A 26,213-nucleotide genomic window follows, 5' to 3' on the forward strand; every position below is an offset into this window, starting at 1 on the left:
TTTCAGCTGGAACCTGACAATGACGCCACACTGGCTCCATCTTTTGCTTCAAAACAACAACCCCAGAGTACAGTGATAATCTAAACTAGCAGCTAAATGAATCTTAGGGTCCCACAAAAAACGGAACACTTCTATTTTGAAATTAGCAGAAATGTTTTGCATTGACGACTGTGGACGATCGGCAGTTCGATTCCGGCGGTTCCGACACTGAACCCCAAATCACTCCCGAGGGCTGTGCCTCCAGTGTTGTGTGAATGATTAGTTAGTTTCTATGGACTGATGAGCAGTTCTGCCATCAGTGTGTGAGTGTGTGTGAATGGGGTGAATGGGATATGTAGTGGTCGGAAGACTAGAAAGGCGCTATACAAGTCCAGTCCATTTACCATTGACTGGCATCTGCCGGCCCACACCAGGTATCACGTCCTAGTACTTCCAAAATGGTGCGCTGTCAACATACATGCACGACACAGGGTACGCATCAGGGTATAGTCTCTGAACTGGGACACCTTCAGCACCACTGCATTAGTGGCTCGGATGTAAAACGTGTAATCTTGTTCCTGGAGTCTTTCATGGACTCAACAAAATCCAAATTATGACTCACCCCTGAAGCCCTAAAACAATCCCTCAAAACTGAGACAGTTTGAAAAGTCATACAAGACACAAGAGGAAGACATGTTTGGGTAAACGTTTTAATGACTTTTATTTCAATACAAAACTGAGGATGTGAATTGTAAGGTAGATATAAATATGGATTCTTATGAAAAGGAAAAAGAAGAGAAACCAAACTGCCTGAAGCATTACAAATGTCAGATACCAAACTGGATATCTGGAAAAGTACTGACAGATTTGTTTTCTTTTGTTCTTGGTGTGCATCATCTTGAGTTAATCTCTCTGTGCAAATAAAAAGCAGTGAGGAACAAACATCCAGGCCACAGGATCAGGGTCCTGTGGCCTGGATGTGCGCTCCGCCATGATATGTGCGTGGGAAGCTGGAGAGGACTGCTGGTTGCGCATCCCTGTGGCTGCAATAGTGGCCTCTACTGGTCGGTTGAGGCTACTGCGCAGTTGGGGGCAGGGCGCAGGGGTGGGGGTGGGGATCTCACGTCTGTGGAGTTCGACAAATTTTGACAAAATAGTGGCAAAAATTAAGGCCAAACAAAAACACCCATTATTCCTGTCACGATGATGGACACCCTCGAACACACACTATGCAGAGGGGGCGGGGCCACCTTCAGGCTCCTGTGAGATTGTAATGGTGAAAATCTAGAAATCTCCAATGATATGTTGGGCGATACTAGAATAATACACACCTTCAGGACTGAAAGAACACGGCTTCCCATCCACTGCCAGACAAAACAGTCTAACCTCCAGCTCCACTTATTAGCTTTATCCACAACTTTCAACCTCATATCACCTTGCTCAGTTGTCATGGAGATGGCTTAGTTGTCATCATGTGGCCTCAGTGAGAAACTTCAGTCACGTGATAACAGGTGGTCGTACATGGTGAAGGGGGACCCCCAGAAGCACCCCAGCGGGACTGTCAAAACAGTCGGCACTTACCTCCAACCATTCAACACCTCGAGATCCCTGCTGCTACACCCTAAAGACAGGCCCGCTCCTGAGAGGAAGACTGGAGTGGTCTATGATATCATCATGACATCACATGTGACAGCTGTGGGGAAGTTTGGGTTCGGGAGGCAGACACCATCTCCAGATTTAAGAGCAAGCTAAAGACTTTCCTCTTTGATAAAGCTTATAGTTAGGTCTGGCTCAGGTGAGTCCTGAACCATCCCTTAGTTATGCTGCTACAGGCCTAGACTGCTGGGAGACTTCCCATGATGCACCTCTTTCCTCTCTCCTCCTCTCCCTCTCCATCTGTTTGCATTTTTATCCCATTACTGCATGTTACTAACTCGACATCTTCTCTCTCCCGTAGTTCTGTGCTTTCTCATTTCTCTCCTCTCTCCTTCTGTCGCTTTCAGCAGGTATTTCTGCCTCCAGAGCTGCAGAGACTGGATCTGTGGTTGTGGGCCACCTGCTGCCCCCGTGTTCCTGCTCGACAACTGCTACTACAGTTGTTGTTATTGGCTCTGTTACTAATACTGTCATTATTATTCCTATAGCTATCATTCCTATTATTTCTAATTTATTAATATTAACGCTATAATTACTATTCTACTATATAAAAAAAAAATTCTACGTGGTCTTTGCATTGTGCCTCCCTAACACTATCCTCCCCTCTCAAAACCTAACACGGCAGCGGTGGATGGCCGCCCACCATTCAGTCTGTTTAAAGGAAGTTTTTCCTTGTCACTGTCGCCAAGTGCTTGCTCATGGTGGGATTTGTTGGGTCTCTGTAATTAATATTATAAAGAGTTCTGTCTAGACCTGCTTTATAGGAAAAGCGCAATGAGATAACTTGTGTTGGCGCTATATAAATAAAATTGAATTGAACACTACATCAGTGACATCAGCAAGGAGCCTGGACAGGAGACTGAATGAACAGCAGAAATAGACATCAGCTGTCTGTGAACTCCAGACCAAAACCTCTCACAGCATCCACTGGGAAGAGGTCAAAGGTCATCGAGCAGGAGTCAGGGACATGATGACAGGGGTTACCGTTTCTGCCCATATATGACCACTGCCATTACGTGAAGGAAGGTCCACACTTAGGTCATGTGATGACATTTTAGCCAGCTCCATGAATGATGCTGAATGAAGATCATGAGATGCAGTTGAAAGCTCGAGAGAAAGCTTGTAAGTGAACCTTGAGTTAGGATTATTTTGTTAAACTGCTGTACTCAAGGTCAAGAATGAACTTTCACCTGCTACCAGTTCATTCACAGACACTACTGTGTCGTCTTTGTGGTCAGTGGTGTTGATTTCTGTGAAAAACATCTTTATGCATATACCTCATTTTGAGACACTGAGCATGTAGATGGAAAAAACAAATGAATGGGAAAAAAGATATTAGTACCAGAATGCAGTCCACCTATCACCAAAACAGCGTATTTGTGTCAACCCAATATGTTGCCCACCGCTCAAATGTTGAAATGTGCAAACAGACACAAGTTCTGCTGTTCATGTAACCTTACATTAATCCAATTTGGAATTCGACTCTTCCTCATCCAGCTAGTGTAGGGTGTGCATGGCTGAGGGACCAGCAGTTCCCCAACTGAAATAGTCTGATCTGGATCATGTACAATCTGATCAGGCCCTTGAATTGACATCTGGTATTTAAGGATGTTTTCAATATTCTGTCTCATTATGGCAACACAAGTGGAAAGATGGAGAGGGGGCAACAAAAAACAAACACAGCAGCTGGAAACACAACTACAGCCTGGATCTGCTGCTACGTTTCCTCCCTTTCTTTTATAATTCTGCTGTGGAGCTCTGCTGCCCCCTGAAGGAAGGCCTGGAACATGACCTGTCTTTGGGCGTGCCACATGTCATGGGCAAGTTGAAATGTTACATGAACATTTTTGTACACTAAAGACATAGTATTATATGAGATAAATTGTTCATGTGATTTTCCTAGCGCAGTCAGCTGTGCAGTGATGATGTCACAGCTGACATCAGTACCTGCAGGACGCGGCATCCTTTCTAACAGCAGTTTGGTCATTTCTACAACATGAGATAGTGTGATGATATTTCTATTTGTGGACACTAACTATGTACAGTAACATCATTATTACTCCATGTCACCAGTACACCGGCCACAGCACTGACTTCCTGTTCCTCCACCAAACTAACTGCTGCTCCTCACACCTCTCCCTTTAGATCCTCTCATTCAAATAAAAGATTACACTGATTTAAAAGTTGCTTTTGGCAAAAGTGCAAATGAAACCATTTGGGAAGAAAATGATGCACCCTCTCTCTCTCTCTCTCTCTCTCTCACACACACACATATACACGCACACACTCCTTTTTGGACAAGCTGTAGAGGGACGAGGCTTTGGTGTCCATAGTAACAGTACTTAGAGGAGGACACAGGGACAGCCACCACTCTTCTGTTTCCCTGTGTGATGAGCTGGAGGAGGAGGACACTCCATCTCCTGAAACCTTCTGTGGATGAAGAAGAGTAGAAACAGTAAGAGAGGAATGTATTTGGGTCTCTGTAATTAATATTATAAAGAGTCCGGTCTAGACCTGCTCTATAGGAAAAGTGAAACGAGATAACTTCTGTTATGAATTGGCGCTATATAAATAAAAGTGAATTGAATTAAATCATTCTAAAGCTTACATTATTATTAAAATATTATTTTAAAATATTTCTGCCTCTGGAGCTGCAGAGTCTGGATCTGTGGTTGTGGGCCACCTGCTGCCCCTGTGTTCCTGCTCGACAACTGCAAAAAATAAAATTGAATACTGTTCACCTCGAACATCGCGACGAAAGATAAAATAGTTGCTGCTGTGATAACTTTTCAGAGTTGTAAAATCCTGTCTAAGTATTTTCAATTCAATTCAATTTATTTATATAGCGCCAATTCATAACAGAAGTTATCTCATTGCGCTTTTCCTATAGAGCAGGTCTAGACCTGACTCTTTATAATATTATTTACAGAGACCCAACAGATCCCACCATGAGCAAGCACTTGTATTACACACGTCTGTCTGAGAAGCCTTTAATCTTTTACTCCAACTGGACTTCCTGGATCGTATTTCATTGTCTCACTGGTACCTTAAACAACATGCTGCCTGTTTTTAACACAGAGCTGTTTTCAGTCTGAATCCCCGCTCCGGGAAGAAGCTTGTGCCGGCCCCAGCAGGGACCTGGATTTAGACAAATCCTGTGGTAAACTAAAATTAAGTCAAATAAATAAGGACTGTACCTGATGATTTGCACCAGCTCCAAGAAGGCCTCATCTACGTTGTAGCGATTCTTGGCCGAAGACTCCATGTAGTGGATCCTGTTCTCTCTGGCGAACGCCTGAGCATCCTCCCTGGAGATCTGCAGACAAAGCAAACAAGATCCAGGCCCAGCCTCCAGTAAGAGCATTCTTTTCATCCCGTGCAGCTGTGCTCTCGTTACACTCTCCATTCACTTCAATAATGAGTGGTCCACCTGTACATTACTGTACTGTGAGGAGATTAGCCCAGACAAGAGATAAAAGCTTTCATTACAAATGTAGGAGGATATTTGTCTGAGACCTCTACAAAAAGAAAAATAGCTAAATGAAACAAAAAGTAAGAGGTTACTGTTTGCTTCCCTGGTTTTTTATAAGCTGGTTTTTGTTGCTCCTCCTTTAAATGAGGCTAATCATATTAGTTAACTGAGGTCAGAAATTCCTTTCCCTCTGGAGTATATATGTCTGCACTCCACTATATTCCAGGAACCAGGAACAATGGGACAGCGTAAAGATGCATGAGGGTGTTACCACTCTTTGCTGTTCCAGGTCAGCCTTGTTTGCAACCAGCACCATGGGGAAGTCGTCTCGGTCCTTCACTCTCAGGATCTGGGTGTGGAATTTCTGGACCTCATGGTAGCTGTTGGGAGGGAAAGAATTAGCAGCCACAATATCAACGAGCATAGATTGATAAGGATTCTGATTTACGGGAAGGAATGTACTGTGTACAGGAGATGGACACAGTAATGACCAATCAAATCATCCCAACAGCTAGAGCCATTTGTAGTGCAATAAAATGTCTGCATGCTTTTGTTTAAACGGGTCTCCTTCAGTTAGTCATGTCTGGGTATGTTTACACGTGCGCAGTCATTACAAAAGTCACTACTGTCTGAAAACTCCCACTCATAATTCAGTTGACACAAGAGAAAACATTGCCAATGTAAACGCAAGACTGTGCCATACAGATGAATACTTGTGCTATTTTTACATGAATGTATGAACTGCTAGCCACGGAGCTCTGGAGTGGTCAAGCACAGGGTCTTTATCTAATAAACTGACAGACGCTGTAAATACAGCCTGAATCTACTGGTTGACGTTCAGCTCTCCCTGTGCCTGTCTAAGGAACAGCTGGACAGCGAGTCCTCACGCCAGTCTCACCACCAGCGACAGCTCACTGCACTTCCTCTTTAGCAGGAAGACAGACAGCATAACACAGTAACACTGACAAACCATTCAGCACCCTGTGTCTCGCCATCTCTGCGGCGCTTCTTAAGCTAGAAGCACTCATCTGTAGGTCAAAGTTACACACTCACACACACACTTTCCATTACCTGCTCCGGTCGTTGAGCGCAAACACCAGTAAGAAGCCTTCTCCTGAGCGCATGTACTGCTCCCTCATCGCCCCAAACTCCTCCTGACCTGCTGTATCCAAGACTGACACACACACAGGACGCGTTACAGATATGACAGCAACAATATTTAGGCATGAGAGATGGCTACGTTTAGGAGTAAGCTTAGGAATAATTAGAGCTGGTTACTAGTGTTAGTTTGTGGTTGGTAATGGCTGTACTGCAACATGGACAGGGTTCGAAGATGAAGGTTTCCTGATGGCCTACAATCTGCACAACAGGACTAGCTGTCCATGGTGCTGAAGAGGATGATGAATATGTGTGAAAGTAAGCTGGCATATTTAACTGATTGTAAGCCGTGTTATATAATACATGTTAAGATGCTGTATGTCTTCTATGAGTGGGTGGGGGGGAGCCCCAGTTTGTCTCTCGTGTTTTATCATTACAATCGAGTCACAGAGCTAAGCATCTGTTTTTTCTGAAAGATTCGTCTCTGAAGAGCCATCAATGACCCAGAAGGTAGTTTAACGACACAGAATCTGGATAATAACATATTCTGTCCACTGCACAATTAAAAATCTTCTTGACCTGCTTTACAAGTTGCAACTCTATTTTCTCATCCAAAGACGATACTTAATTGTATGTGAAAATAATAATAAATATTGGAAAGAAACGCTGATACAGACAAAAATGGTGATAACAAAACTTTTAAAATTTGGTTCATGTCGTACAGATCAGTCACTGAGATCTGTATGTAATTTCGAGATAACGTCTTTGTTTGGATTAGGAAGCGGGAAACTTTATAACTTGGGAAACAAGTTATAAATCTTTTATTTTTATCTACGTAGTGAGAAGAGTCTCTGAGGGGTTTGGAAATACATTTAAAACAGCAAGTGTTGTTCAACAAGCTCCGGGGTTTTTCCAAAAATCGCCAGGGATTCGATGTAATGTGCCGTAGTGCTGCATGAGAGGCACAGACTGGGCTGAGGAAGCCCACGTTCCTGTCGAGGACGCCGACTGAGCCAGTGACTAGACGGAGCATTTGTGTGTAATAACGTGCCGGTCCCACCCTTTACACCACCCACAGTAACGTGTTGCTGCAACATCTGTGAACACGTCACTCTAAGACATCCAGTATAACAAATAACAAGCGCTCCCAATATCAAAATCAAGTCTCTTAGAGATAATGACTTCCTCCTACGTCTGTTCACCCGAGAAGCTTAAATTTCACCAAACTGCATCATGTGGTCTTCAGTAATGTTTGTGGAGGGCGAGGTATAGAGAAGGAAGCAGAGAAGATTCTAAAACTGGAGTCAGATCCACAGTGCTGTAAACACACGAGGAAACAGATAAAGAGCAGCTGTGCAGAGTTCATCTGTACACATCTGATGATTCACATGTTACTGTGTGGTGAAACACACTACAGCCTGGCTCCATGCAGCAACGCTGGCCAAGTCCGGTACAAGTCCTAACAAGGGAATGAAAGATCCAGAGAGCAAACACACTGCCTGTGTCATATCACATCACAGTGCAACACACCCTCTGCCTTCAAACAAAGCCTTTCACACACCCTGACAAACAGTGTGAAGCATGAATTCATGTCCAGTGTGACGGAGCCTTACTGTCCAGCCGGGTCTCCTTTCCATCCACGGTACAGATCTTGGTGTAGGAGTCTTCAATGGTGGGGTCGTAGTCTGACACAAAGTAGGACTGTGGAACACACTCAGTGTTAATAACAAGCCACTGCTGCGGGCACAGTTTACACTGCAGCTGCAGGCTGCTGTCAACAGTAGACTATATCTCTTAAACACAGCGGCTTGTCTTAGTATTCTCCCAACAAATATCTGGCTCCGTTAGTTACTGACGGTTAAATAAGACCCGGCCACACAACGATGCTGCACGGCCATTCGGGAGCACTACAAATGTGAATACTCCAGTAAGATAGATCTGTGTTTCTGTAACCAGGGGTAGGAGTACGTTTACTCAACACATTTCACAGGCCTTTATTGTATTCTTTACTCCACTACATTTATCTGACAGCTATGGTTACTAGTGACTTTACAGCTTCTACACACAGTGTGGTATTGTTACTTTTATCTGAATACTTTTCCCACCACTCCCTGTAACAGGACTTTGGCCTGTACTCTTCCAGAACAGGCTTTGTTAGCAAAATCACTATCTATGTAGCCTAACTTATGTTAACTTGTGTTAACTTGCATCTGCCACAAACCTTAGCTAACAGTGGCTTCCTGAAGCAATGGCTGCCTGGAGGGTAGAAAAACCACATTCAAAAAAAAAGTGGCCAGCAGCAACATGAAGTTTATGAGATCTGTAATCACTTAGCAACATGTAAGAAACTAAATAGTGCTAAAGCAGCACACACATGAAGCTCCTGCTTGTTGCTGGGGGCCATGTGCTACATGTCAAAGCTCCAGACGCCGTGCAGTGTCTCCCCTCCTCAGACTAATGCTGAAGTGAAGGGCCTCAGCAGCGTTTCTGCACGTGTCGCCTGTGCTGTAAATCCCATATACCTCACATGACTGCTAACACTTTCTACGCCATCCAATAGTGTTATTGTGAATGTGTCCGTTGCCTCTATAGCTCTGCTGCTTTCACTTGTCTTCTTTCGTGTGTGTTGTGTTGAGGCAATGCGGCCAGCCAATCATAGCCAGACATGAAGGACGTGCGATCAATGACAAGTGAACGTTTCGACTGTTCAGTTCGGTATTCCATCACGATGAACATCATGTCTGCGTGCTTCTTTTTCACTCAAAACTGTTACTGTGCAGTTGCAATGAATAAAAGCAGGCGTGACGTTCACTGTGAAGGAGTTCCTACTGTAAGCACCTTCAGGTGGACTTGCGTAATGTACATGATGGAAATGGAAAAAGACGCTGGCGTGCAGCACACTGTGCAGAGACTTCAGCTGGGCCTATACATGACTGCTGCGACCTTTAGAAAGGGGTTATAAGTTGTAACTAGTGGCTTTGTGAATCACTCACCAATGCTTTATAGATCAGTAATAGGCCATGAATGTGAACAACTATTTGGGTTGCCAGGTTGTGAAAAATCCTCCTCACACTTTGCTTTGGCTTTTTAGCTCGTAAGTTCACCAGGAAAACTCCCTCCTTGTGGAACAGAGCAAAACTTATTTATTACTAACTTATTCACATGTACAGTTCAAGACTGTTCCTGACTCAGTGCTCGAACTTAAAGTCCTAATAACTTTGGCTCATGACAAGGTGAGCAATGGCATGGCTGTGACTGCCTCACCAGCCAGCAGCATTAGTGAGAGATTTATTGAGCAGTGCTAAAGCCTTTGTGACAGCACTCCCGCCAGCGCAGCGTGCTGTGAACACTACCTGCAGCGCAGTGTAGCTGCGCGTGAGTCCGGAGGCCTACCTGGATGAACTGGATGGTTAGGGCGCTCTTCCCCACCCCTCCTCCTCCCACCACCACCAGCTTGAATCGCTCCTCTTCTCCACTCATACTGGTTCTGAACTGGGGTTTGTCCGGATCAAAAACCTCCCAGGGCCCGAGTCGGAGTCCCGCCGTTCACCAGCAGCTAAAGCCCAAAGTCCGAAGGAAAGTAGTCGAGTGAATCCGCCCGTTAACGCCGCTGTTAGCAGAGGGCACCAGCATGGAGGACCTGAAACTTCTTTACATGGAGCTCATTTTCTACAACGAGCTTTTCAACACACAGCCCCCGCGTTCAGCGCCACACCTGAGAAGCAAAGTCCCGCCGGAGTCCCGTCGTCCATCCGCCACAACAAGCTCCGAGTTTAGCGTGCGCCTTTTCTCTTCTTTCTGCTCTTCTTTCTGCTCTGTGCTCTCCTCTGAGGGCGGAACTGCTTCCTCTTTTCTCTTTCTCTAGAAAGTAAAGCAGCGCGCGCGCAGAGAAACACTGACCAGAACAAATTCCACTCGCGTGCGTCAGTTTCCTTATTTGGTCATTTGGAGTATCCGTGACATCACGGCAGCCTTGTGGCTGGCACAGACGGAAAAGCAGCACGAGGTCCGAACTACTGCACCGTGATTGTGGAGATCAATGATTCGCTACTACACATCTGTGTAGTGTTTTAGCTGGAACAAGAACATACATGTAACTTGACGCACGCGGCTCGTTCCCAGTACAGCTCCTGGTCTGTTCTCCGCACCAGCCGCTGCGCCTGAATCCAGCGGCACCCCGGGGCCCGCACATACCTTAGCTGCCCCCCCCGGGCGTCCGTCCGTGCCGCCGAGCTGCTGTCATCACTACGGAGAGCCGCTGAAATCCACCTCTCTGGCTTCTCGTGCAAACGGAGGAGAACGGCGGAGGAGTTGGAATGCAGCCATTCGGATCCATACTGATGCTCGACCTTTTAAAGTATTGTGATGAAACGTATGTCTTCTTACAGCTGATAATATTGTTATGCATTGCAGGCTTCATAGGAAGTCTTTCACATCTGACATTTTCACTGGATTGTTCTTGTGCCAGTCCCAAGTCTGGATAAATGCAGAGGGTTGTGTCAGGAAGGGCATCCGACGTAAAGCACATGCCAAATTAAAAATGCGAGTCGTGACGATGACTTCCATACCGGATCGGTCGGGGCCGCCACCGGTGCTGTTGACCTGCAGGGTACCGGTGGAAATTGGACTCCTGTTGGTCGATGGATGTAGTGAGAGAGGACATGAAGTTAGTTGGTGTGAGTGAGGAGGATGCAGAGGACTGGGTTAGATGGAGGACATGAAAGGGAACAGAAAGAAGGAGGATGTGCTGAATGTTCCGGGCGCAGCAACCTGCCGAGGCCCCTGTCCGCACCTCCTGCATGGTGTACAGCAGTGGGAGCCAAATAAATATGTGGCCCCTGACCGAAGCTAAACTTTTCCACAGTTATGCATAAATCTACTGCGGGTATGGAATGGAACAATGGAAACCCAAAGCTGCATGTGAAGCCAGATAAATAGGACCTGGTTCTGTCGGCTGAAGAGCAGTGAGTCGCGTGGCGGTCTAACAGAAAATATTATATGGAAACAACAGAACTTTGATTCAACCACAGCAGAGGCGGGCCACTACTGTTCATGTGTTGGCCGTAACACACAGCACATGGTTGCACGTAGGAGTCATTTTGTGCCACACGAACGAAGCTGCTGGGACTCTGTTAGCCCACACTTCCACTTCGATGCTAAAAATGGCATCTGCCCAATCCTAAAGCAACCGCTTACAGGGGCAGGACCAGGATCCATAAGGCCCTCATCGTGTCCGGTGATATTGTGCTTTAGTGGTGCACATCCCCAAATACACTTTCCACAAAATCAGTCCAGACCACTCACAGTGAGCCCGGAGCCACTGGGGCCCCCGGGGTTCTGCAGTTGCTCACTTTGCCCGCTCGGTAATCCGGCCTTGATTATTGTCTGAAATACTGAATGACACTAATTTTACTGATGACATCTTGATTTTAGCTGGCATTAGGCCCATCAGAGCCGTCTGAAGGTTTGCACGACCAACAGACTGTACCACATACAGAGCGTCCACAAGGCAACAGTGTCTTCTTTAGAAAAAAGGGGCCGCTAATGAACCCCTGCATTACAGTAAACGGGCCTCCCCTCAGTGTGTGTGTGTCCCGGTCAAACATTTAGAAAGGAAATATTGTGAGACATGTAACCGTCAGAGAAAATAATGTCCGAATGTGGCCAAAACCGATCATATATTCATTAAGATTAAACAGAGATCCCAGTCATATGTTGACGGTTTTACTTAGGACAACAGCTCTGTAGGTGAGGGGTCGTGACAGTGATGAGATTGTTGAGAAGCCGGCTCTGAAGCGTCCCGCTGAGAAAAGGGCAGTGAGGCAGGTTGAAACGTCATCTTTAATCAGCAGTAAATACATTTCAAGCCACCGCGCCAAAAGTCTTTTAAATCTTACAAACGACAAGAAAAGCGGACCAGTGTCCATATGTAGCACACAAGACGCACTCGTGTGGAGGTTTATTGTCAAGTATAGTTCTTATATTCAGCTCTGCAATAAATAAATCAACAGAAGACAAAAGTTCTTTCAGACCTCCTGATGTACGCTATGACAAACATGCACAGACCCCCCCCCCAGCACCTTCAGCACCTGTACGGCACTGCAGGCTGTCCCATCCTTACAGGGTGGACAAACACCCCTCCCAGCAGCACCCTCTCCCCCCAGCCCAGCAGCTTGTTGAGGGTGAGGCTGAACGGCGACAGCAGGCCCTGCTCCTTCGCCTCGGCTCTGCTGCACTCGCTGTGGGAGGGACTCTGCTCGCCGTGTGTGTCCTCTGCCTGCCCGCTCTGTGTCTTTGCCTCGGCCCTTTCTCCCGTCTCCTTACTGTGGACACTTTTGGACATGATGGTGCCCCTTGCTTGCTGGCTGCTGCTTGCTAGGGAGGGAGGGCAGATTCCCAGAGGGGTTAAAGAGAGGGTGAGGCTTTTGCGTTTCTCTAATAGAGAAGCAGAGCCTGCTGGGAGTTGTAGTTGTGTGGGCTTTGCTGCTGGCTCACAGGGGCTTGGAGCTGGAACCTCACATGGCGTCTGGACTTGCTGCTGGTTTTGACTGAGATTCAAATGAAGAGTCCGAAGTTTCCCTGACAGGTTTCCACTTCCACCTGGATGTGAGTGTCGCTGCTGGGTTTTGTCTGTGTGGTAGAAATTCTCTCTGTGTGCCTGCTTGACCTCCGCGGAGTCGCCGCTCACACCGTCAGCCTGACCATTCATGTTCGGACTGGAGCGTATGCGGTTAACTCTGTCTCTCATGGACGGCAGGCGATTGTCCAGAGTGCCCTGGAAGTGCTGCAGCTGACCCAGGAAGTTGAAGTTTGGGGAAATGGAGGGCCGGCGCTCTTTCACAAACCTTATGAGGGGACAGACAGGATGTGGGTCAGATCACACACAGACTCTGCAAAGACAGAAAACTGGTACAGAACATGGTTCAGGTACTGTACCCGAGTAAAGACTGAGCATAAGGAGTGGGTTATATGAGTCTACCTCAACATGCCTGTGTGCGTGCGTGCTGCGAGTGTGTGTGTGCGTGCGTGCTGCGCGTGTGTGTGCGTGCGTGCTGGGAGTGTGTGCGTGCGTGCTGGGAGTGTGTGCGTGCGTGCTGGGAGTGCGTGCGTGTGCGTGTGCGTGCGCGCGTGCGTGCGTGCGTGCGTGCGCGAGTGCGCGCGTGCTGCGCGTGCGCGCGTGCGTGCGAAATGTGTCGTGCGTGCGTGCGTGTGTGCGTGCGTGCGTGCGTGCGTGTGCGTGCGTGCGTGTGTGCGTGCGTGCGTGCGTGCGCGTGCGTGCGCGTGCGCGCGTGTGTGTGTGCGTGCGCGCGCGCGTAGTGCGTGCGTGCGCGCGTGCGTGCGTGCGTGCGTGCGTGCGCGCGCGTGCGTGCGTGCGCGTGCGTGCGTGCGTGCGTGCGTGCGTGCGCGCGCGTGTGCGTGCGTGCGTGCGTGCGTGCGTGCGCGCGCGTGCGCGCGCGTGCGTGCGCGTGCGCGTGCGTGCGCGCGTGCGTGCGTGCGTGCGTGCGCGCGCGCGTGCGTGCGTGCGCGTGCGTGCGCGCGCGCGTGCGTGCGTGCGTGCGCGCGTGCGTGCGTGCGTGCGTGTGCGTGCGCGCGCGCGTGCGCGCGTGCGTGCGCGCGTGTGCGTGTGTGCGTGCTGCGCGCGTGCGCGCGCGCGCGCGTGCGTGCGCGCGCAATGCGTGCGTGCGTGCGTGCGTGCGCGTGCGTGTGTGCGTGCGTGCGTGTGCGTGCGTGCGTGCGTGCGCGTGCGTGCGTGCGCGTGCGTGCGTGCGTGCGTGCGTGCGTGCGTGCGCGTGTGCGCGCGCGCGTGCGTGCGTGCGTGCGCGTGCGTGCGTGTGTGCGTGCGCGCGTGCGCGCGTGCGTGCGTGCGCGCGTGCGTGCGTGCGTGCGCGCGCGTGCGCGCGTGCGTGCGTGTGCGTGCGTGCGTGCGTGCGCGCGCGTGTGCGTGCGCGCGCGTGCGTGTGCGTGCGCGTGCGTGCGTGCGTGCGTGTGCGTGCGCGCGTGCGTGCGTGCGCGCGCGTGCGCGTGTGCGCGTGCGTGCGTGCGTGCGTGCGTGCGTGCGTGCGCGCGCGTGTGCGCGTGTGTGCGTGCGCGCGCGTGCGCGTGCGTGCGCGCGTGTGCGTGCGCGTGCGTGCGTGCGTGCGTGCGCGTGTGCGCGTGCGTGCGTGCGTGCGTGCGTGCGCGCGCGCGCGTGCGTGCGTGCGTGCGAGTGTGTGCGTGCGCGTGTGCGCGCGCGCGCGTGCGCGTGCGCGCGTGCGTGCGAGTGCGTGCGCGTGCGCGCGCGCGCGTGTCGCGGTGACTGCGTGCGTGCGTGCTGCGAGTGCGTGCGTGCTGCGAGTGTGTGCGTGCGCAAGAAGAGCAATAATCATGATCGGTGTTGGCTAGCATGTGAGTATCCATCATTATCTAACTGATGAATGGATGCGTTAAGTTATCTAAGGAAGCCATACATTGTTCAGATCTGTTTTATCGTATGATGAAGAAGCTGACATCGTCTCCAATAAGTCTGATTATTATTGGTTATGCTACGTTTGGATGTAATGACATACTTTAAGGAAATGTTCCCTCCCGATACTGTGCTCCAAGACCACGTCTCCAAACGTGAGGAAGGTGCTATTGTGGAAGATTCCGTTCAGTTCAGTTGTATTTCTACAGCGCCAGCTCAGAGCAGAAGTTTTCTCACCGCACTTTTCCTACAGCGCAGGTCTAGACCGGACTCTTTATGATATTTACAGAGACCCAACAGATCCCGCCGTGAGCAAGCAGGATGCGTTTCAAATGGGCGATGCCCTTTTGTCTCCAGCTGGGACACGGTGTTGGGTTCTGATAGTCGGGATGTTTGACGGAGACATTGGAATGGTCTGGGTGGCTGTCATTTCTCCATGGTGGTGCGTCTTTCTGTTCTGTGGAGCGCTTTTTATTTCTCCAGTAGAATTTAGATAGCGCTGCATCAGATGAAACAGTCTTTGTGTTACGTGATGAATGCCTGCAGAATAGATGGCTTTACTGATCATTTTCATATCTGTGTGTATGAGTGATGGAAATGTGGGGTCTTTGCCTGGTTTGAGGTGGACAGATATGGCTGCAGTATTCATATTCTGAGGTATTTTACTATTTTCCTTTATTTCTGCTGCCATTCTGAGGAACAGTGGGAGGAGTACTGACCAAAACTCTCTGTAGAACTGTGCGGGGAACCTTATTTGGCATTTTACTCAACACTTTATGAAATTCTTCAAATGAAAATGGTCTGTCTAATGTAAGTGCAAGTTTAGTTAGAAAAGAGTTTGTGTGAGCTGTGCTGGGATTGTTATATAATGTACTGAAAACGTGGTTTATGTCCTTAGGGATGTAGCAGGTGCTGCAGAGTCCTTGACGGCAGGTTCTGCTTTAGCTTGTTTGCTACAAATGTTACTGTTTTGTTGCTGTATTCAAATGTATTGAATCTCAGCCTTTGTAATATGAACTGAGTTTTATATTTAGAATACAGACAGTTGGAATCTGTGTGTTCGCAGGTCATTTTCAGTTTCCTGTGTGGGACTGGCGGAAGGAGCATTTGTTGTCTGTTTTCTCGTTCGTTAGCCTTCCTTTTCTTGTGGGAAGATTACCTGGCGTCTGATTAACGAGTCCCTGGTTCCCAGAGCAGTGCGGGCCAGGTTCCTGGGGAATCACGTAGTTCTATAAAGGATGCCCGCTCTGGCTTGATGAATGTATTCAACTCAGAATGTTGAAGAAGCGATGTGTTGGAGCGCCATCTCCTGACTGGCTGATGGAGGTAATTGGTATTTAATGTATGGGATTAATGACTGCATTAAAGTCGCTGCCTGTTATTACTGTGGTTAGACAGGCCGGTGAAAAGGGAAGAAAAGAAGGAGCCGTATTCATTAGCAAGTGTTGAGTTAGTGTTGTTGAGTGTCGCATTGAGAACGATATACGGCCCTTCTGGGTCTGATATGAATGTGTGGAGGGTCAACGGGATTCTGTTGTTAACTAAAGTCTTGAGTTATACGGAGCTGAGAAAATGTGTCTGAACCGAGGGGAAATCATTTATAGGAGGTCGGTCCTGGCAGATGTATTTCCTGAAGAAAGCACATGTCAAGTACAGTACACGCCACACTTGTAGGACAGCGGGCGGGACAGTGTGCTGGTTTCCAGTGCCATGGCTCTGTTCCAGCCCACTGGAACTGAAATAGTGACTACGAGTTTACACAAGAAGCTGGCCGGATGGACTGTGAGGTTCTGAACCGGAACCAGTTCCAGTCAGCTGAGAATTAGGAGTTTGTTAAAACATGTTTAGAGAGTTCCACAGGAACGCATTTTGGCACTGAGACAGACAGCAGAGGAGTCTGTGGACACTGAGGTACTTTCTTCACCTGTGACTGACTACAGCTGTCAGTTTCAGAGCCACCTGACAGTACTCTTTAATAAATGATTAAAAGATGGCCGCCATTCTGTTAGCTGTGGCGGTCAAAAGGTGATTCCCTAATTAAATGTACTGCTGGGCACGAAAATATAACGCACCGGAGTATTTGAACTAGCAAATGTTCCAAACGTGCACTGACGGATGTATTAAACTGCAGCAAACTGCTCATTAGTTTAGCTAGGTCGCTAACAGAACAATAAGTTCAGACTTTTTTCAAATGACATCGCTGGACTCCTGTCTCAACACTGTCTGCAAACCGCATCTCTGTTGTGGAGCGGTTTATTCTCCGACAGGACGGAGCTACGATAGCTTCCTCGATTCTGGACTCTCCTGCTCTCCGTCCCCTCAAAGCTCAGCACTGTCAAGACGGCCCGCTATTGTTCATCTGCGGCAACCCGCGTAGTGGTGGGTGGTTTGACTCTTTTTACCGGCTTGGGTTTGTATGAGTCACTCACTAAAAAGAGTCACTCGAATCATCACGCCAGTCAGCCAGACCTTGGTGACCCCCCCGGCCCCAGCGCCCCTACAGCACGCACAGCAGAGACTTCCGGCAGCCGAGCCGGCTAACTTCCGGTTTAGCCCTCCGCTATCTTGAATGTGGATAAATGTGCGGGATTTGTTGTTCGGTCTAGACCTGCTCTGTAGGAAAAGTGCAATGAGATAACTTCTGTTATGAATTGGCGCTGTATAAATAAAATTGAATTGAATTGAATTGAATAAACTTATTGAATCGCGCGGCTCCTCTAGACTTTCCAAATGTTATCGGACCGAGTGGATCAGATTCTGATAGAGAAACGAGTCGTTTCCTGGGGTTGTGACGCAAGAAAACAAGTATCCACCATTTTGCAGCCATGACTGTGCGCGGGAAGAATGCGTTTGGGCCCCTGTCGGACCGGGAACTTGTAATTGCACCGCTTGACCACTATGTCAAATTGGCTTCAAAGCCCGGCGCCGTGGGGCCTCTTTGAGAGTCCCCCAGTCCCCCACTGATCCACACGATTAGACCAAGAGTTCGCAAAGGCCACACGTCTGTCTTAGAGTTTCAATAGAGTATTTCTAATTAAATCTCTCTCGCTCGCTCTCATACTGGGCCCTGCCCAAGTAACTAGGGCACGGAGAATGAATGCAAATATGTAATAGTGCAAAATTTACAAATAAGAGTAGACCTTAAATAACTAGCCTAAACAAGGCATGGAACATACACGAAAATATGTGTCTCCTACGACTCTGAATCTTTCACACAAGTCAAAAATCCATTTTGGAAATGTTAGAGCGCGATGTTAACATCTGCAGGAGCGCGGGCATGATTTGATTGGTGCCATAGAGCTGTGATCGGAACTCAGACTGCTGTAGCGGTAAACTCCTCAAAAGGGACCAGTTCAAACTCGCGGGACCTTCGGCTCCGGTCAGGGAGCCAGTTCGAGTTAACACAGTAATTAACGGCTGGCTAAAAAGAGTCGTTCGTTTCAAACGATTCACTCATGACGCGCTGCGTGTCAAAGTTCAGCGAGGTTGCGGCGCTTTGCCGCAGATGGATTTCGCCTCCTTAAGCGGATTCTGTGCCCGCAGCGCCAGAGCCAGTACCGCACACCCCCAGCCTGTCTGCCGGTGCTCACGTAGGAATACTAATGTACAGGATGGAAATATGGAGCTTTGACCGCCGCGTCCTTCACACTGGCAGACATGATGGATCGGCGCACAGCTCAGGTCTGTGTGCCAGCAGTGTACCTGTAGGCGTGGTCCAGGTCCAGTCCCAGGCTGTACATGATGTAGGCTACAGCCAGAGCCGGGGAGCGAGAGATCCCTGCTGCACAGTGGACCAGCACAGAGGCACCGGAGGACATGGCCGCATCTGAACACACACCACGCACGGACACTTAGTCACACTGCACAGTGAGACACGTTCTTACAGGAAACTGGACTGTGATTCGTACTGGAAATATTTGCATTACAAATCTTTGGGGGTTCCTGACCGATGAAATGCAGAGCCTGTGGGATCCAGGGCAGCAGGTCGTCCCACAGGGAGTCGTCAATGGGGATGCGAAGATATTTGGAGCGAGGCAGAAAGGAGGGCTGGGGGCTGCAGCGGCTCACACTCAGCACATAGGAGATACCCAGAGAGGCCAGGCGGTCCTACACACACACACACACACACACACACACACACACACACACACACACACACAAGGATGTCAAGAGAGTGAAATATTTGCACTCTCTTCAGTGGTTTAGGATCTAGGTCTGGTGATACAGCGGTTCAGCCTGTACATACAAACATGGGATCGGTGTGTAAAATGCAGACCTACCCAGCTGTATGGTAAGCAGTTCGACCAAATCAGTAACATGCTGTCTACACCTGAACGCATCATCAGTAATAATCCAGTACAATATAATAAGATAACACTCTAATGAGTAGCTTACTTTTACTTTTGGACAGTAAAAGTACCTTCCGCTGATGACTTGCCTTCAGTAGCATTTAGACTTTGAACTGAAGTGATCCTTGTACATGTGCCGTACCTGCGTCACGTCGCTCTCCGCTCCAAGGTAGAGCCGCGGCAGGATGACGGACAGCGGGGGCCGCTCCGCCTCTCTCTCCCGGGACCACACCATATCTGCAGCACAACACGCAGCGCATGTAACACCTGGAGGCTCTGCTCTGCTGCAGACACAAGGCTGAGTCGTCTCTGCAGTGCGCGCGGCTGGGAGCTGCTCTCACACGTTTCCTACTCTTAGCGCTTCGATTCCAGCAAATAGGGAGAGTCTTCCCCCCCAGGCAGAATGCTGATACTAATATTACTCACTGGAAGTGTCCCTGCTCACGTCCTCGCCCAGACTCGTTCTGTCCGCTGCTGCTGCGTCCTCTGTCCTCGCTCTGCTCTCTGAAACTGGCTTCTCAACGATGAGCTCATCCTCTTTCCAACAATAGAACTTGACTGGGTGATGTCATCATCAGCCAATCGGCACCTTGCCGGACTTCCACCCGCGCAGACGCATCTCCGCTGTATCCGCGCGCTCAGAGGCTCAGCGGCAGAGGTGCAGGCCGCCGGCCTCCCGCCCAGCGTGACGCAAGCCCCACCAACATTCACGTGCACGGTATAAGACGCAGCGCCAGTTCTCTCTAAACGATTCAGTAGAGCCATTTCATACAGATGTGGCCACCTGCACACAGCGCGGAATCTTCTCCTCCCCGCTGGCTGCTCCTCAACTCCTGCCTCCGTCTCACACCGCCCCTCCTGACGCCTCCGCTCCGAGGCTGCGCGGGGCCGACTGGCCGGCAGCACACACATCTGTCGCGCTGGTGATAGCTACAGTGGGACACTTTCTGAACACTTGCACTCTACAACAATTTACCCAATCATCCCAACTTGACAAAATGCATAAGAACAAGTAAAGAACAACGCAACACAGAATCGATGTCCCGAGACAGCTGCGGCACAGGCGCTGCCGGCAGAGCGGCACGCCTGGTAATCTCATACAAACACATTTAGAGGCTTCAAATAACCATGCAATGGGAATACAACACAACTGAGACACTTAAGTGACACTTTTTTCACATAATAACGGCTATTTATTTATTTAAAAATATTTCTTTAAAATGTTATATACATGCTAGGAGAACAAGTAAAATGGCTGGGAATAGCTAGCTAGAGCTCACACTGGTGCGGTAATATTTCCTAGGTAGGCTCGCTAAACCACGGCTATGCTAGCTCTTCGTAGCTTAGCTCCAGCAAGCTAGCTGAGAACACATTTAAGAGAAATTATATTTGATCCAGTTTAGAAAACGGATTTCTCCCAAGACAGCATATATTTCCTGTTCCTCAAACACATTGTTTCCTATCAGTGACTGACAGCAGGAGAAAGGGACATTTGTCAAAAGGGTGGAAGGAGTTTCAAACCGATCCAGTCGCTTTGAAACAGTTGGATCCCATCACAAAATATATAGCAATGAAACAGTGAGTACTTGTTTTTACATCAGAATGCTATTATTTATTATTATTGCACTGCACGCAATGCCACGCCCGCTTATATGACGTCACACCCACGCTACCCAGTCAGCAGTGCATCAGCATTGGTTTGGGCTTATGTTGTGTATTCCTTGAAAAGATATTCATTGTAAAGCTTAACTGTCCCAATTTAACAACACTCCTCATCCCATATCATTTTTTACATTACATTTATTTAGCTGATGCTTTTATTCAAAACGACTTACAATAAGTCAATTTCAACAATGTGGATACAACCCAAAAACTCACAAAGTACATCTTCATCAAATATGACTGCTTCGAGTTGTGTTTGTGGGCCAAGGTGCAGTCTGAACAGTGTGAAGCCTGCGACAGAAGATGTGTACACTTTCTGCTGTCAGTGGGGGGCTCGTTCCACCATTGTGGAGCAGTCGTTATTTTGCTGAGCGGTAGCTGGGCGCCGCTCGTAGCAAGCCGATTGGCAGTAGCAGAGCGTAGTGGACGGGCTGGGGTGTATGGTTTGACCATGTCTTGGATGTAAGACGGGCCTGAGCCATTCGCAGCACGACAGATAAGTACCAGTGTCTTGAACTGGATTCGAGCAGCCACAGGTAGCCAGTGCAGGGTGCGGAGGAGCGGCGTAGCGGGGGAGAACTTGGGTAGTTTGAACACCAGCCGGGCTGCTGCATTCTGGATGAGCTGCAGAGGTCGGATGGCACATGCAGGCACACCAGCCAGAAGAGAGTTGCGGTAGTCTAGGCGCAAGATGACAAGGACCTGGACCAGAACCTGCACCACCTCCTGGGTGAGGGACGGACGTATCCTCCTGATGTTGAGCATGACTCTGCAGGAGCGGCTCGTCGCAGCGATGTTGGCATCTAACTGTTGATGCTGCGCGTGTCACTTTTCTTGTCCATTTGAACCTTCACAATACCAAACAGCATGCAACAGGGAACCCAGACTGATGGGGAAGCAGACCCGGGAGCAGCCCCTACAAGTCTCAGGGCTAAAGTAGGACACAAACAAGAAGCCCATCTAGGCCAACGGTGCGAGGGCATCATTAGTCCGTGGGTCATTTCCTGCTCAGTACAGCAAGCTGCTGCTGAGCAATACATCTGAAAATCAGCTCCGGAGTTTAAGCACTGATTAAAGGGCGTTATAAAGGGAGTTCTTAAAATCAGAATGACAGTGTAGACCAAGCAGCCTGTGATAGCTTTAGATTTGCACTGAACAGCAGCCTGCAGACATGATTTCACAGCTCTTTATTAAACACACTCACCATGGGGCCCCATACGATCACACCCTACTCACGGTTTTAAATCATACATTCAATTCAATTGAATCTAATTGTTTTTACTGATTTTAAACACTCACTGCTGTATTCTGCACAGCCTTTCGTGTACCTCTCTGTTCTGGTGGCATGCTCGTGTCCTACAGTGTTGTGTCTGTCGGCTCCCTGTGATACAGTCAAGAGCTCGGCCACTGGAAGGAAACAAAAAGCCAGAGCAAGCTTTTTTTGCGAGTCTTGTCGTTTGTGTTTTGGGGTCATGGACATCTAAAACTGGGCCTTAACTTTCCATTATATTATTCAGTGAGTGAAGAGGGGTCCACACAGAGAGCCCCACACAGAGAGCCCCACCCCACCCCACCCCACCCTTGCCAACAGAGGGCTCCCTTTATGTACCTCAGAATACTGAGCAAGCAGCTGCCAAATTGTAAGAACAGTTTAGGAATTGTTTCATGTTTCTTGGAGTCCTCTCCCATACGGTTCAATCCTGCTGACCGCCTACTGTACGTGTGCTGTACTCGGAGAAGCTGCTGTCATCATGGATCGCTGTGACACAAGACAGGAGGCGGCGTGTCGGATATATGGCATAGTTTTACTTTCACATTTTTTTTCATTAGAGTAAATCTTAATTCTAACACAGGTATTGGACAGGTTCTTAACACCGATACATGAGGCTGCATTAGCTAGTGGATACTGCATAGACACACACACACACACACAAACTCACATACACACACACTCACAGAATGACTACATTTTCCACTACAACGCTCCATGTCCTGTGATTGCTGCGCAGCCACAGAATGTAATGTGACCATGTATTAGAAATGTCTTTAGGCTTTTTTCTTTTCTTACCTGCTTACAGCCACACTCACATTCACACACATATACCGAGTCCCCTGTAGTTGTAATGGACATCTGGGTGTCTTACATCCTGTCCTCTCCCACAACATCAGTGTTTGTGCATGGGAGGAAGCTCGGGAAGAGTTAGAAAGATGGGGAAGCATGGATCTAAACATTTTGAGGTTGCTGAACATCACTGTTCTCTAAACATTTACTGTAGTGGTTGTGTGCACATCAGATTTGTTGGCATTGATCCCTTCTATAAATGCTTGGCTGGAGAAGCAGGAATATGAATGTGCACATACGTATATCAGACCGATCTCTCTGTCCAGCCTGGGATGGAACGAGCTCATACCTATGTTGGTGCTGATTCAGCATCTGTTCAGAGCTTCACTGCCTGACTACAAAACGCTTATATCCTTTAGATGCTGATGGTGCACCTATTTGATCACAGCTAAGGCTGTACTAATCAACAGGACTCCATATAGACACTGGCGCAGCAACCCAAGCCAGTACCAGCTTCCTCTGCAGCCATGATGGCTCTAAGATGTAGTCATCTGTCTGTCTCATCCTCAGTCTCAGGTGCTTCCCATTGAAAAGCTCAGGAAAGCAGCTGTGCCCTGCTCTTTCACAGAGCTGGGGAACTTAACCAGAGAGACAGACATTTGCCAAATAACCAGTTAGTCCTCGTCACTGAAGTCTTCTCTCTTGTAAAACCAAAGCATGCTGCTGGAAAATGCTAACAGTAAAGCACACATCTCACCTCTGTGTGATGCACTGGAGACCTACTAGGACAAGCCGCACAAAGGTGAGATTTACGTTTTATCAGCAGTCAGTTTTAAGAGAAAAGACTACAGTGACGAGAACTTTGCGGTTTGCTTGCCTAGTGTACATCTGATAACCTTCCCCACCTCCAATAACAGACGCTTCCCTAAGCTTTTCCAAACGTAAGCACCTGGAGCTATCTCCCAGGCAGGGGATGAGACAGGCTCAAAAGGGTCTAAAAGACTGTTTTAACACTGCAAGTGTCGTCCCTGTGCCCGTCGTCTACATAGCGTCCATTCTGTGCCATCCTTCTACTCGGGCGGCTCGGGTTAGATAATAACAGGCGTTCTAAACCAGCATGACGGGAATGTCTCAGAAAGAAATAAAGTAATACACTGGCACATACATACACATCAATAACATAAACATGTACTAGTTCACTGAAATGAAGGGCTACAGGGCTTCAGGAGAGGAATCAGGTCATTGAGAGGAAAAGTAAGGGGGCTCATGCTTGAGGGTCTCAAAGAGGATCCCAACGCCTTAAGTGCATTTCCACTGGGAATGCTTGATGGAAATGAGTGGGCAGAAGAGGCCGAGTCAGAATGCTGGACCCTCAGGTCTCACTTCATTAGTGGGTCCCACCAAAACCACAACAAATCATGGAGGCCTTATACTAGTGTGTGTGTGTGTGTGTGTGTGTGTGTGTGTGTGTAGGGAGGGGATGAGTGCATGTGGGTGATGAACAGGTTCACCCATTTTACCCACTTAAGGACTGTTTTACCAATTCAAATGAAATGTCACACACACACACACACACACACACACACTCATAGAATCAGTACTACAGAGCAGTCAGGATGGGGCAGAATGGGACCCCAGTACAACCATGGGACACAAATACACACACACACACACACACTCTGGCCACACACGCACCAGCTACACAGGTAAACACCAACAAAAACAAGAGCATTATGTTAATAAACAAGTAGAAGATGAACTGGAATCAGAATCTGGGACAAGAATAATGACAATAATATTGCCGCTGCTGCTAGCAGTGGCTGCTTTTTCCCTTATGTAGGTTACACCTTTTTTTTACTCAAAGATTTTTTGTTGGAGGGAGGAGGAGAGATGTGGCAGGAGGGCTCGAAGGAAGAAGTCGCTGGTGGGGGTGGTGGGAGTACTGGTCACGGTACAGGTCTGGACTCTAGAACTGTTGGGCCAGCAGCTCGCAGAGACGCCTGGATACGGAGTCCTTGCTGCAGCGCAGAGTCAGACGGTACATCTGCACACACACACACACACACACACACACACACACAGTTAGGAGAGCCATTATTCACTCCAGGCCAAGGGAGAAGGAATGAGAAGGGTCTGAAAGTAAAAGCGGTGAGGCATCCCCACCCTAAAAGCCCAAGAGGGTTTTTAGTACATTGTCTCTGCTAATTAAACAATAAAGTCAACTATGTAAATGAAACATGTCCATTTTTCAAATAACCGCAAACAGGAAAGCTGTCAAAGTAAAGGGCGTTCCTGTGTGCCTGAAATGGAAACACATACTTTGCTCAGTGGTGATGACATCAAATGAGTACTTGGGGTGGTGTTCCTGCATAGAGGTCCAAACTTTTGGAAACAAGACCAGGAACAATACAACAGGAGCCTAAACCCAATGAGTCTGAAACTCAATCAATAACAGGATTGGAGAATTGTCCACGTATTAGTAGAGTTTTACATCTAACCTTCTATTCTGCATTCGATTTTTCATCTAGAGGTGAGAAAACTTTCAAATGTATTTATCATCTCCAATATTTACTGACTAGTGGGACACTGAACCATAAAGATTGATTCAGCAGTGAGCTTTCAGTGAGCCTGTGTGTTGTACCTGTGCCTGGGCATTTGGCTCCAGTCTTAGCAGACAGCCAACCTGCTGGCTCTTGGTCTGGATCACTCCAGCACACACGTAGTTCTCTGGGTTCGGATCAACGTTGTCCAGCAGGGCCGATCCTAGTCCCAGTAGCTACACACAGACATAACACCGCGTGCATATCACAAAGAAGGAAGGAGACCATAATAGGATTTCTGACATTACCGAAAAGTAGAAGAGTAATCTTGTCTATACCACATACAGAGGGGAGAGGACAGATGGTTTCAAGAGGGGTTTTTCCCCTTTGATTACTATTGTTCTCCCCCCACAAATAATCATTCGGGTACATTTTATGTACTGCACAGACAAATTTGGTAGTATTACAAGAGGCAACAGTTGTTCGGACACAAAGTTTTAAATATGGATTCTTACACAGGTTGAAAACCATTTAAACTAAAGTATCTACCACAATATGAGATTGCAGAACAGTTGTTGTTAGTTTACTTTTAAGTATAAATGAAAGACAGCATAATCAACATGGATTAGATAACTGAACATCTTTTCTTCTTGGCTAATTGGTAAATAAAGATATATAGAAAGAAATTAACATGTCAAATTGTCAATTACAAACAAATTCCTGATTGTAAGCCAAAGTACTAGAGTGTTAGGTACTGTACACAGCCAGTTCCCCAAACAGCCTTTATTATGGAGACAGATGTGGTTGATGAGGAGATGTGTGATGATAAAAAGTTGCAGAAGCAGCACACAGAAGAATGAGCTGTTAAAGGTGCTGGATGTACCTTGGCCTTTAGTACTTCGGTGTCCATGCTGTGGTTGGCTTTGAATATCTTTTGTGCTTCTTGCTGAGG

General features: G+C 48.2%; 3 protein-coding genes across 8 annotated transcripts in view; all 3 read right to left on the bottom strand.

Annotated features, from left to right (window-relative positions):
• Positions 1–675: 675 nt before the first annotated feature.
• rras (RAS related) lies at positions 676–10,740 on the bottom strand. Its single transcript, XM_044182783.1, has 6 exons — positions 9,599–10,740; positions 7,819–7,906; positions 6,179–6,281; positions 5,379–5,487; positions 4,833–4,951; positions 676–4,065 (listed from the first exon to the last, which is right to left on the bottom strand). Exons 1-6 carry the CDS (start codon positions 9,683–9,685, stop codon positions 3,978–3,980), a joined length of 594 nt encoding a protein of 197 aa, XP_044038718.1. The 5' UTR covers positions 9,686–10,740; the 3' UTR covers positions 676–3,977.
• Positions 10,741–12,027: 1,287 nt separating this feature from the next.
• Positions 12,028–20,184, bottom strand: si:ch211-195b15.8 (dual specificity protein phosphatase 16). Of its 4 annotated transcripts, XM_044182772.1 has the most exons (5): positions 19,424–20,184; positions 19,140–19,234; positions 18,575–18,755; positions 18,351–18,474; positions 12,028–13,050 (listed from the first exon to the last, which is right to left on the bottom strand). In XM_044182772.1, exons 2-5 carry the CDS (start codon positions 19,230–19,232, stop codon positions 12,288–12,290), a joined length of 1,161 nt encoding a protein of 386 aa, XP_044038707.1. In that variant the 5' UTR covers positions 19,233–19,234; positions 19,424–20,184; the 3' UTR covers positions 12,028–12,287. The 4 variants fall into 4 exon arrangements, with proteins under 4 accessions (XP_044038707.1, XP_044038708.1, XP_044038710.1 ...); XM_044182773.1 differs by having other exon boundaries at positions 18,596–18,755; positions 19,140–20,184; XM_044182775.1 differs by lacking the exon at positions 19,424–20,184 and having other exon boundaries at positions 19,087–19,202.
• A 2,261-nt stretch (positions 20,185–22,445) lies between these two features.
• ap2a1 (adaptor related protein complex 2 subunit alpha 1) overlaps positions 22,446–26,213 on the bottom strand; it is a 41,416-nt gene continuing 37,648 nt past the window's right edge. For all 3 annotated transcript variants that reach the window (XM_044182771.1, XM_044182769.1, XM_044182768.1), the window contains 3 exons: positions 26,145–26,213; positions 25,363–25,497; positions 22,446–24,765 (listed from right to left, as the gene is read on the bottom strand). The exon at positions 26,145–26,213 is cut by the window's right edge and continues 1 nt beyond it. In XM_044182771.1, the coding sequence (XP_044038706.1) occupies positions 24,688–24,765; positions 25,363–25,497; positions 26,145–26,213 (282 nt within the window). In that variant the 3' untranslated portion in view covers positions 22,446–24,687. The remainder of the gene's footprint in view (positions 24,766–25,362; positions 25,498–26,144) is intronic.

The sequence above is a fragment of the Siniperca chuatsi genome, linkage group LG21 (genome assembly GCF_020085105.1).
Source record: "Siniperca chuatsi isolate FFG_IHB_CAS linkage group LG21, ASM2008510v1, whole genome shotgun sequence".
NCBI lineage: Eukaryota > Metazoa > Chordata > Actinopteri > Centrarchiformes > Sinipercidae > Siniperca > Siniperca chuatsi.